General features: G+C 36.6%; 1 protein-coding gene across 3 annotated transcripts in view; it reads right to left on the bottom strand.

The window, feature by feature from the left end:
• PTPRA (protein tyrosine phosphatase receptor type A) overlaps positions 1–12,830 on the bottom strand; it is a 169,524-nt gene that overhangs the window by 61,345 nt on the left and 95,349 nt on the right. For all 3 annotated transcript variants that reach the window (XM_055432645.2, XM_055432660.2, XM_055432669.2), the window contains 2 exons: positions 9,125–9,203; positions 6,394–6,732 (listed from right to left, as the gene is read on the bottom strand). In XM_055432645.2, coding sequence (XP_055288620.1) covers positions 6,394–6,732; positions 9,125–9,203 — 418 coding nt within the window. The remainder of the gene's footprint in view (positions 1–6,393; positions 6,733–9,124; positions 9,204–12,830) is intronic.

Here is a 12,830-nt window from a genome sequence, read left to right as displayed (position 1 = left end):
AGTAAAAAAACAGAAATGTTCACTCAGATTAAAGAAAAACATTATTATTCATCCTAATGTAAGTCAAAATAAGCTCTAGGAATATGGACACTTTTCCCTTGTATATGCTGGAGCTAGAATGAGGCACCCCCAAACAACTGGGAAATAAGACTGCTCAGATTCATTAAACTTTTATCAATGATCTGGCCTTCTCCCTGAGGACAAAAACAACACAGCATCAATGTTCATAAAATGTAAAAGAATGCAGAGAGAAATATAAACACCATGGTTCTTGTGGTCTTTATGTCTTTTAGGCCATCAAAATGCAACAGGGTAAAATTAAGTTAAAAATATAAAAGACCTAAATGATAATAGATAATGAAATCTAAATGGCATAAATCAAACTCTATATACTAACAGAGAAAACCTTTTCAAAGGCTTATGGAATATCCACAAGCCTTTATAAATTCCTCACAGGAGAAACAGCACAGACAACATTCTTTTATCATGAGGCAGTAAAATTAGAAATTAACAAAGTAGGAAAATACTTGAAAATTAAAATCAAAACCAAACTGCAAGGGAAGTTCAAGAGGGAGGGGACATATGTATACTTATGGCTGATTCACACTGTTACATGGCATAAACCAACACAACAAAATAAACTGCAAAATATCTAAAAAATAACAAATCACACTTGCGGCAGAAATCTACGACCTTTCCCCCAATATCAATTAGTCTCTTCCTCTTTTTGCCCTTCGTAAAGAATATCCTTCCTTTTTAGGTGAGCACAAAGCTATCCAGTTAGAGACTTAATTTCTGATACTCTAGGTGTAATCATAAGAAGAATTCCAGTCAACAAGATGTGAACAAAAGGGAGAAGAGTAACTTCTGGGTCCTACCCTCTAGAAAATAAATTGTACTACTTTCTCTGTTTCCCCTTCCCAGGGGCTGAAACCAGAATCCAGTGGTAAGAGCCATCTCTGATCAAGCAGATGAGGGCACTGTCAGGATGCCAGAGCCACAAGAAAAAAGGAAAAACTTGGTTTCTAACAAAGCCAAAGCACCAGCCACCCCCAGGCCCCCACTTATGGAATGTGACAGGGGAAGGACATTTTTGTGTGACCAAAGAATTTTGGTATGTCTTTGTCAGAACAGCTTAGACCACATCCTAACTATCTACCTATAGGAGCATTTATGGGTTATGTCTAAGCTGTGTTTATTAAAAATTCATAGCATTACATACATATTAATTAAGAATGAAAACAAATGAAGCATTCAATTAGGGAAGATAGAAAAAGTGTAAACTAAATCTAAGAAAAGCAGGAAAAGAATAAGAATAAAAGAGAAATTAATGAAATAAAAACTGAAAAATGACAGAACTAATAAAATATACAATATTTACTGCAGATTTTTGAGAAGGAAAAAGCAACAAATGATGAAATAGGTTAGTCAACCTAAACAGGAAAAAGGACTTAAATATATAAAATACTCATAGGGATGTAAGAAGTTAACCCTAAAGGATGACTTCTCCTGAAATCTATTTAAGCAATTTTGAAAACCTGAACAAAATGAAAATTTTAAGTGAACTTCAATTCTTTTCATAAAGCAAAGGAACACATCGACTAATAAAACTTATCAAAACTAGCTACATACAAAGGAAACACATATACCAAGCTCATTTAGAAATAACTTGGAAATATCAATGGAAAAATTTACAATAGAAAACAGCAAATAAATCACAACACTTCAGTCAAAAATATAAGACCAAGTAGAGCTGTTTGTGCAGAAATGTAAACAGTTGAAAAACAGGAAATCAATTAATATGATATACTGTAGCATATAATAGAAAAAATCATACAGATCTTGCTCATTGACGCTGAGTAGGCAACGGGCAAAATTTAACACCCTTTCTTAACATTAAATACTCTTTGAAATAGGAATGAATTGATAAATATCTAGAAATAAACTGAATAAAACACGTGCCACACAAGTGGTAAAAATTTTAAAATACTTCCAAGAAATAAAAAATAAAAGACTTCAGCAAATGGAATATACAGCATTCTTAGATAGGAAAAATTAAAGATATCAACTGTCCCTGTTAATCTAAAAACTTAACATGATCAATAAGAACTTTTTCCAGCTATATAAGTTGATTCTAACGTTCATGAAGAAAAATAATCAAGAACTACCAGCAAAATTCTGAAAAATAAGATTAACAAGGGATGACTCACTTTATCAGATAGTAAGTAATTTATAAAGTTAAAATTATTAAAACAGTGGGATTCTGTACAAGATCAGAGAAAAAAATTAATAGAAAATACAAACACCCAGAAACAGAACTCAAATACATATGGAAGTCTAAATATGCATCAGAACTCAATATATGATAAAGGTGGCATTTTGAAACACTGAGGAAAAACAGATTATTCATTAAAGGGTATTTGGGACAATCAGCTAGTCATTTAGGAAAAAAATAATATATATCCACAGTTCACACTTTACGTCAGAAAAAATTCCAGATGGATCAAAGATTTTAGTGCAGGCACATACATGCACATGCACACACACAGAAGAAAAAAACTGTAACAGTATAAAAGAAAAAACTAAAAAACCATTTTATAATATTGGCATAAGGAATGGCTTTTTATATATGATCTAATACCTAGAACACATTTAGTTAACACAAATCCATTTTTTTTTTTCACTGCGTAGCATGCAGGATTCTGGTTTCTCCATTCAGGATTAAACCTGTGTCTCCTGCAGCGGCAGCGCAGAACTTTAAACACCCACAAACCGGTAAGTTTTTAATTAAAAAAATTAACAGCTGACAGTAACAGTTTCTACAATGCAGAAAAGTTAGATGAACAACTAGGGGAAATAACTGTAATCTTATTATAGAGCTCATAAAAGGGCTCATTTCCCTAACATCAAAGACCTTCTATAAATGAGTTGGGTCACATCCTCTGGAAAAGAAATTGTACTATTTCCTCTGTTCCGCCTTCCCAAGGGCTGGAACCAGAAACTAGTGATAAGCCTGACACACTAATAAAAAAAATGGGTAAAGGATAGCAACAAAGTTTTCTCAAAAAAAGAAAAGAAAGAAGGAAATATAAATGATCCTTTTAAATATGGAAAGATGCTCAACCTCACTCAGTAAAAGGCAAATTCAAGTCACACTGAGATATTAATTTTCACCTGTCAGTCTGACATAGATCCAGGTGTTTGATAATTTACTGCACTGAAGAAAACATAGGAAAACAGGCATTCTGACACACAGCTTAAAAGAGGGAGATCTCACAATATTCAATTTAAATTTACAAATGTGCACTAAAAATAATTTATTCAACCTATAGTCTCCTAAGACTATTGTCGGTAAGTGTAAAATCAGCCTTAATGATGGTTAATATGGCAGACTGGATAAATATATCAAAGTAAAGCCATACAATGAGGCAGCTCCTTACTATAACATAGAAAAAGTATGACAGGCTAATTGAAAAGAAGTAAGGTGAAGAAATATACACAGTACATTTATTATCTGTGTTATAAATGGAAGAAAAAAGCTATTTATAATTATGTATGTATGTATGCTTATTTTAAAAAAGAAAAAACTCAAAGGTCAATAGGAAAGAAAAATTAAGATTAAAAAATTAATCCAGGATAAGTCCAATATCCAAATAATAAGGATTTTTAGAACAAGACAGAGAAAATGGAAGGGGGAAGAATATTTCTGAACAGATACAAGAAAATTTTTCAGGACCGAAGGATGAAAACTCCAAAGGTCCTATCCCAAAATAATGAACGAAAGAAAAAGACCCACATCAAGATTCATTTCTGTGAGATTTCAAGGCACCAATGATGAAGAGAAGATCTTCAAAAACGCACAAACAATTAGGAATCAAGACAGCAGTACAATTCTCCGAGCCTGCAAATTAGAAGTCAGGACAATGCTTTAAAAATTCTAGGGAAAAAAATATTTCCTCAAATTCTATACACACTCCTGAAGATATTTTTAGACAAGTAAAAAAGAAATAACAGATTATCTAGTAAGTCTGACTTTATGGAAAACTGTATTATGAAGCTATGGAAAGTGCAGAAAGAACTGGATATCAACAGTAAATAGAAAACTAAACAAATAAAAGGCAATTTCACATTATACCCACAGCTCAGCAGGGAATAGTATTACAGAAGTTATGATGTAACAATTATGGGAGGATTGGTAAAATGGTGGTAAATGAGGAGGATGTGGGGTTACAGAATGTTAACATCCTGATGTACCAAAAAGTTTTCCTTTTACTGATCTTGAATAACAGTCACCAGTGAAATACAGTCTCAACTTCCTCTGAGATACGAAATGTGTTAACTGTTCGCTTCTCAACTACGGCATAATTTGGACCTACAGCAGATTACAGAAAACTCTGTAGCAGTGTGGAAAGACCACTGAAGTGAGAAATAGGTCTAATTCGTTACCTGACAGCCTTCAGATCTAAAGCAAATTATTTAACCTCTAAGGTCTTATATCAAACATCTACTAAAAAAAAAGAGATAACTACCACTGGTCATCTCAAGGATTATTAAATGAAACACAGAACAGAAGTTAAGAACATAAGCCGTGGGACTTCCTTGGTGGTCCAGTACCTTCCAATGCAGGGGACGTATGTTCCATCTCTGATCCGGGAACTAAGATTCCACACGCTGTGGGGCAAGTAAGCCCGTGCGCCATAACTACTGAGCCCACGTGCTCTAGAGCCTGTGCATCACAACTAGAGAAAGAAGACCCAGCACAGCCAAAAAACCAACAAAAACACCCTGTGAAGTTACTGACAGTCTCACCTTTTCCATTTACTAATTCAGCTTGCACAAATTGTATTTTTCCTCTCTAAGCAATGGCCATAATTTACATAAAGAAATACATTTTTATACCATTACTTAGCATACGTTTGTGTATAACTTGAACAGAAGTTTTACAAAATAAGTTAACATGAAAAGAATAAAAATTGAAAAGGACAATCTACACACACACGGATTTGTAGAGGCCCACTAAACTGATTTCATGAATCAGTCACGATTTGTACTTTGAAAAACACAGTAAAACTCCTTCACCTATAAAACAAAACAGAACCAACGTAACAGAATCCATATGAATTACTTCTATAAAAATCTTAGTACAAGGCCTAACATTTAAAATTAGTGCTTACCACATGCAGGTCCCACTATAAATGCTTTAGCCATATTAACCTGTTTCATTAAATAAGCTCTTTCATGAATTAAGCACTATCAACATCATTCATTCTTATATACTGATGACAAAACTGAGGTACAGAAGTTAAACAAACTTGCCTACTGACACACAGCTAGGGTATAGCAGAGTTAGGATTCAAACTCAAGTGGAAAATATGGGATTAAAGCTGGCAGGTGCAGGGTCTGAGTTGTAGGGTCTAGCTAAAAGATGTCATCAGCAAATGACACTCAGTTCATGAGCCATATGTGATTCCGCCTAGGGGCACTCACCATCTAACAAGTAAAAAACATGAGCCAAGGGGATGAGACCAAAGAAGGGTAACTGATTTTTGCTAGAAAAGGAATGACAATTATACAGCTGTAAAGTAAAGGAATAATTATTTTCTTTTACTACTCACAGAAGCCCTAAGAGGGACCTTCCCAATCCTTGGAAATTTGCCCTACCCTACGTGGTCTCATACTCAGGTCTTTGATTCTATCTTCAAAGCCACTTCCACTTCAGTGACTGACTCGAGGAGAAGTGGGTTGGGTTCATGTCCTGAACAAACTGGGACTGTAACTTAACTGTTTCCCTGATCTTCTCTTAATAATTCTACTCCTGGCCATAGGCCTTCCACTCTTATCTAACTGTTATAGATAAGGCCCATTCTCCTTCCCATAGTCTCCAGGGATTCCTTCCTTTTCAAGGCTAATCCTATTACTCAATTATACTATCCTTTCAACCTCAGATTCTAGCATCATCAATTACCTATCCTCTTTCTCTTATATTTTCAACCTTCTTCTCTATCTTTAAACATTAAGCATCCTTAGTCTAACCAGGATTCCATGCAAAGCAGAATATCCTCCAGAATCTATCTTCTTTCCTCCTTTTTTTTGGCCATACCATGCAGTGTGCTGGATCTGTTTCCGAAATAGGGATCAAACTTGCGCCTCCTGCACTGGAAGAATGGAGTCTTAATCACTGGATGACCAGGGAAGTCCCCTATTTTCTTTCCTCTTAATTCTATGTTAACCAGATATTCTTGAGAATCCCCTATATCTAGGTTTCATTACTTTGCTTGGGCAATTTTATTTATTTCAAGAAATTTTATGGCTAGAAAACACAAACAATAACAATAAAAAGGTGAATAAACTCAAAGAGCCAAAGAAAGAACAAACAGAAACCATCTCTAGTACCTGAAGGAGGAAAAGTTTCTGGAGTGGTTGCTGCAGTGCTGGCATTCCCCTCCCAAGGTTCTGTTCTGGTATCTGTGAACTGCTTATCTGGAAGCCATGTTCCGTTTGGTGACATTGTAGGGACTACAGAATTGGTGCTTACTGTTCTTGTGGTTCCATTGTCAGAGTCTGAAGAATTGACAGTGGTTACATATGTGGGTCCCAGAGTTAGATTTGGGCTGAATGTTGGTGCCAAGGAAGAAGTTACTGAAGGAGGAGGATCTGAAGTTTTGGTCTCTTCTTTAAGTGATTCTGTTGTAGATGCTTTCATAGATCTTGTAACGCCTACTGAAGGTGAAACTACAAACACCAAAAAAACCAAGAAAACATCACACAAAGAATTGAGATCTTAGAAGTTATGAGACACAAAGCAGCAAGCCCTACTACACCTCAAACACTTGGAGACCAATATACACACCACACACACACTTTTTATTATCTTTTTTAAAAATTAAAGTATAGTTGATTTACAATGTTGTGCTAATCTCAGGTGCACAGTAAAGTGACTCAATTACATACACACACATTTATTTTTAAATATTCTTTTCCATTATGGTTTGTCCCAGCTCATATTTCCCTGAGCTTTATAATAGTAGGACTTTGCTGTTTATCCATTCTAAATATAGTAGGTTGTGTCTACCAATCCCAAACTAACAGGCAATCCCTCCCCTCACCTCCTTGGCAACCACGAGTCTGTTCTCTATGTTTGTGAGTCTATTTCTGTTTCGTAGATAGGTTCATTTATGCCATATTTTAGATTTCACATATAAGTGATATATGGTATTTGTCTCTTTCTGACTTACTTCACTTAGTATGATAATTTCTAAGCTTCTGCAAATGACATTATTTCATTCTTTTTTATGGCTGAGTAGTATACAATTGTACATATGTACCCCATCTTCATTCATCTGTTGATGGACATTTAGATTGCGTCCATGTTTTGGCTACTGTGAATAGTACTATTATGAACGGAAGAGTGCATGTATCTTTTTGAAGCAGAATTTTCTCCAGGAAAGGAGGATACACTCTTTAAACAGTGAATCCTTTCCTCTACTTCTAAAAGTTTACTGTCTAATGGAGGGAAAAACTGGTCTCTTAGTTCCTCAGAGTCAATATACAGGAGGCTTAAATAGCAAACATTTTGTTTCCTTTAACTTTTCAGGAATGAATATAATCTCTTTATTTGAAATAGTATGGGGTATCTGTTGTTCCATGTCCAGTTCTAACTGTTGCTTCCTGACCTGCATACAGGTTTCTCAAGAGGCAGGTCAGGTGGTTTGGTATTCCCATCTCTTTCAGAATTTTCCACAGTTTATTGTGATCCACACAGTCAAAGGCTTTGGCATAGTCAATGAAGCAGAAATAGATGTTTTTCTGGAACTCTCTTGCTTTCTCCATGATCCAGCGGATGTTGGCAATTTGATCTCTGGTGCCTCTGCCTTTTCTAAAATCTGCTTGAACATCTGGAAGTTCACGGTTCACATATTGCTGAAGCCTGGCTTGGAGAATTTTGAGCATGACTTTACTAGCGTGTGCTGCTGCTGCTAAGTCACTTCAGTCGTGTCTGACTCTGTGTGACCCCATAGACGGAAGCCCACCAGGCTCCCCCGTCCCTGGGATTCTCCAGGCAAGAACACTGGAATGGGTTGCCATTTCCTTCTCCAATGTGTGAAAGTGAAAAGTGAAAGTGAAGTCGCTCAGTTGTGTAGCGTGTGAGATGAGTGCACTTGTGCGGTAGTTTGAGCTTTCTTTGGCATTGCCTTTCTTTGGGATTGGAATGAAGACTGACCTTTTCCAGTCCTGTGGCCACTGCTGAGTTTTCCAAATTTGCTGGCATATTGAGTGCAGCACTTTCACAGCATCATCTTTCAGGATTTGAAATAGCTCAATTGGAATTCCATCACCTCCACTAGCTTTGTTCGTAGTGATGGTCTCTAAGGCCCACTTGACTTCACATTCCAAGATGTCTGGCTCCAGGTAAGTGATCACGCCATCGTAATTATCTTGGTCGTGAAGATCTTTTTTGTACAGTTCTTCTGTGTATTCTTGCCACCTCTTCTTAATATCTTCTACTTCTGTTAGGTCCATACCATTTCTGTCCTTTATCGAGCCCATCTTTGCATGAAATGTTCCCTTGATATCTCTAATTTTCTTGAAGAGATCTCTTGTTTTTCCTATTCTGTTGTTTTCCTCTATTTCTTTGCATTGATCACTGAGGAAGGCTTTCTTATCTCTCCATGCTACTCTTTGGCCACCTCATGCGATGAGTTGACTCATTGGAAAAGACTCTGATGCTGGGAGTGATTGGGGGTGGGAGGAGATGGGGACAACAGAGAATGAGATGGCTGGATGACATCACCGACTCGATGGACATAAGTTTGAGTGAACTCCGGGAGTTGGTGATGGACAGGGAGGCCTGGCGTGCTGTGATTCATGGGTCGCAAAGAGTCGGACACGACTGAGCGACTGAACTGAACTGAACTGAATGGGGTATCTAGAACAATGATGAGTGTAGCATACAATATGACCCAGAGATTCCCAAAGACAACTTATTTTGCCATCACTTTTAAGTAAAACTTAATTAATATTAATTTTTTCTTTCTTTAATACCACCAAGGCCTTCAAACTTGGGTCACTAAAAATAAATACAAAATTCTATTCCAAGTACCAATCTTATCAAATAGCAATTTACCTATGGTAGTGTTGCTGGCACCAACATGTATCAGACCACTGCCAAGCAGAGTAAGAAGGAACCAGGAATCCATGCTGACCTGGAAAATAGAGAGCCATTTTAGATACAGTACTGAAATACTGTAAAACTATGTCCAAACAATTCACCAAAGGAGTATTTTGGGCAAATTCTTCCTAGCTATTAAGGTACACACACAGGACCAATGATCTTTTAGGAGTCTGATAAGCACAACTCTCCAGCAATCCAACTACTTAACTGAAAGTTTATACAACTATAAGTAAGAGCAGTGATTCTCAACCTTGGCTATACTTTAGAATCACTCAAAGAACTTAATAACAACAAAATTCTGTGCCAGACTATATCTCCAGGAGTGAGAGGTAGGGAGCAGTCCTTTTAAAAGCTTCCTAGGTAATTGCAGCTTTAGTGTCTTCAGAATGAGAAGCGTGGAGAAGGTAGGTTGACTGCAAGGATGTACTGACCTTCAAAACAGACATTATACAGCTGTCCTCAAACTTTATTTCCCTTCAAACCGTATCAGAGGGCTGCGGCCCATTTACATTGGTAACAGAAGTTTATTCATCCATTCAGATGTCTGTGCCTGATACTAAGCTAGCTATCAGGGAAACAACTAGGGAACAATATACTCCAAGGTCCCATTTTCATGGGACTCATAGCACAGAGGTAATTTAATGTGGCAGTGACTCTCCAAGGCAATCAGAACATGCCTCTCCGACGGGAACATGAAAATCTCTGAGGGTGGGTGGAGAGATGTAGGTGGTTTATACACACCCCAGGAGACTGCCTTTAATACCAGCAGTCATGCTTAGCAGGAAACTGGGTTCAGCCAATGGTCTTCCGAAGGTAGAACCATACGTGATTTGACCAGTTTCCTACTCTTCCCACCTGACTGTTACCCAAAATGGGGAGAGCACACCATTTCCTCCATAAAGGTTAGGAAACAGATTGGAAAGCTGATTATTGTGTATGTATTCAAGTATACTCTAGATAAATCAATAGGAAATGGTTTTGTGAAAAATAACAATGTATTTGGAGGAAGCAGGCTAGACCATCACTTCATTCCATATATTAAAATAAAATCCAGATGGGCTGAAGAATTAAATGTTTACAGACACATTTTAAGAGGAAATAAATGAATATGTTCATAATGAGGAAGAATTTTCTAGACATAAAGGCAATATAAGAAATCACACAGGTGTAAAGCAATTATCTTTCAACAGAAAAATAAATTAATTTAAAAAATCATGAAGGAAAAATGGAATATCTGGCAATAGAAAAAATTGTGAAGGAAATCAATCAAGCAATGTTCATGGATAGGAAGATTCTATACTGTCAAGACATCAGTTCTTCTCAGTCTTCTCAGATTCAATGCAATCTTGATCAAAATACTACCAGCCTATTTTGTGGATAGCAACAACTAGTTGTAAAGTTTACATGCAAATGCAAAAGATAGAGAACAGCCAGATCAATACTGAAGAAGCAGAGTAAAGTCAGAGAATTATTATTAATTTAATAGTGGGTGAGGGTGGGATGGTTTGGGAGAATGGCATTGAAACATGTATATTATCATATGTGAAACGAATCGCCAGTTCAGGGTCGATGCATGTTACAGGATGCTCGGGGCTGGTATGCGGGGATGACCCAGAGGGAGGATAAGGGCAGGAGGGAGGTGGGAGGGGGGTTCGGGAGGGGGAACTCATGTACACCCCGGGGCGGATTCATGTCAATGTATGGCAAAACCAACTAATATAATATTGTAAAATAATTAGCCTCCAATAAAAATAAAAATTAAAAAATAAAAGCAAATAATAATATAAAAAAGCAAAGAAAGATACAGCAAAGAGTGGCAGTGTGGTAGAGACAAACAGCCCAATGGAACACAAGAGAACCCAGATAAAGACCCACACAAATATAGTCAACTGATCTTTGATAAAGGAGCAAAGGCAATACAATGGAGCAAAGACAGTCTTTTGAACAAATGGTGCTGGAATAACTCAGCATACACATACCAAGAAAAACAAAAACAAAAAACTAGACACAGATCTTATACTCTTCACACAAATTAACTCAAAATGAATTACAGACCAAGATGTAAATGCAACAGACTCCTGGAAGATAACACAGGAGAAAAATCTAGATGACCTTGGGTATGGCAATGACTTTTAAGATACACCACCAAAGACAGAGCCATCAAAAAATAATCAACTGCACTTCATCAAAACTAAAAAATTCTGATCTGTAAAAGACAAAATCAAGAGAATGTTAAGACAAGCCACAGACTGTGAGAAAATACTTGCAAAAGACACATTAGCCGAAGGACTGTTATCCAAAATAGACAACTTTAAAACCTCAATAATAAAACCATTATCAAGCTGATTAAAAAATGGTCAAAAGCCTGAACAGACATCTCACCAGGGAAGATATACAAATGGCAAACAAGCAAATAAAAAGATGTTTAACAGCATATGTCATTAGGGAATTGCAAAGTAAAACAATGAGACACCACTACACACCTATCAGAATACCAAACACTGACAACACCAAATCCCAGTGCTTCTGTGGAGCAACAGAAACTCTCCTTCACTGTGGGAATGACACTTTGGAAGGTAGTCTGCTGGTTTCTTGCACAACTAAACTTACTCTTACTATATGATCCAACCAATTGTGCTCCTTGGTATCTACCCAAGAAGAACTGAAAACTTACACCCATGTAGAAATGTGCTTTATTCATAACTGCCAAAACTTGGAAGCAAGCAAGCTGTTCTTCAGTAGATGCGTGAATAAACAAACTGTAGTACATCTAGAACATGGAATATTACTTAGCACTAACAAGAAATGAGCCACCAAGCCATGAAGAAACATGGAGAAAAATGCGTATTACTAAGTAAAAGAAACCAATATGAAAAGGCAACAGTCTGTATGATTCTGACTGTATGACAGAGGCAGTGGCTGCCAGGTTAGGGAGGAGAGGGGAATGAATAGGTGAAGCACAGAGGATTTTAAGGCAGTGAACTATTCGTATGGTAATACAATGGTGGATACACGTCATTATACATTTGTCCAAACACAGAAAATGTATAACATCAGAAGTGAACTCTAATGGAAACCATGGACTCTCAGTGATAATGATGTCAATGTAGGCTCATCACCTGTAGTAAGTGTATACTGTGGTGCAAGATGTCAACAGTGGGGGAGGTTGTATGTGTATGGCAACAGGGAAAATTTGGGAACTTTTTATACTTTCTGCTTAATTTTGTTGTGAATATAAAACTGCTCTAAAAAATAAAATCTATTTCTTAAAAAAGGTAATGAACTGGGAAAACTGTCACAAAATAAATAATTAAAACAAGAACTCATATTAATATGGAATACATTAAGATTCCAATTCTGAAAAATGTGAAAAACCTAAACATAATGTACAAAAGAGAAAAAGAAACAGCTAAGAAAATACACAAAAAAGTGCTGACTAATCAAAGGAAAATAATAACGAAAGAACATTTTTAATTGCAGGAAAGACCAATGGCATGAAAATACAATGCTTCGAAGAGTCAAATGAAAAGAACTGAAATAATGATGGAAATACCAATTAGCCTATAATAACAAACTCCTTTCCAGAAAGATTATACAAGAATGTTAAGGGTGCCCACATCGTTTTCTGACCCATTTCCAAGGTTCTATTCTTGAGTAT

Source organism: Moschus berezovskii, chromosome 15 (genome assembly GCF_049115385.1).
Source record: "Moschus berezovskii isolate FMDL1 chromosome 15, NW_MosBer_1.0, whole genome shotgun sequence".
Taxonomy (NCBI): Eukaryota; Metazoa; Chordata; class Mammalia; order Artiodactyla; family Moschidae; genus Moschus; species Moschus berezovskii.
This window is presented reverse-complemented; position numbering and strand designations above follow the sequence as displayed.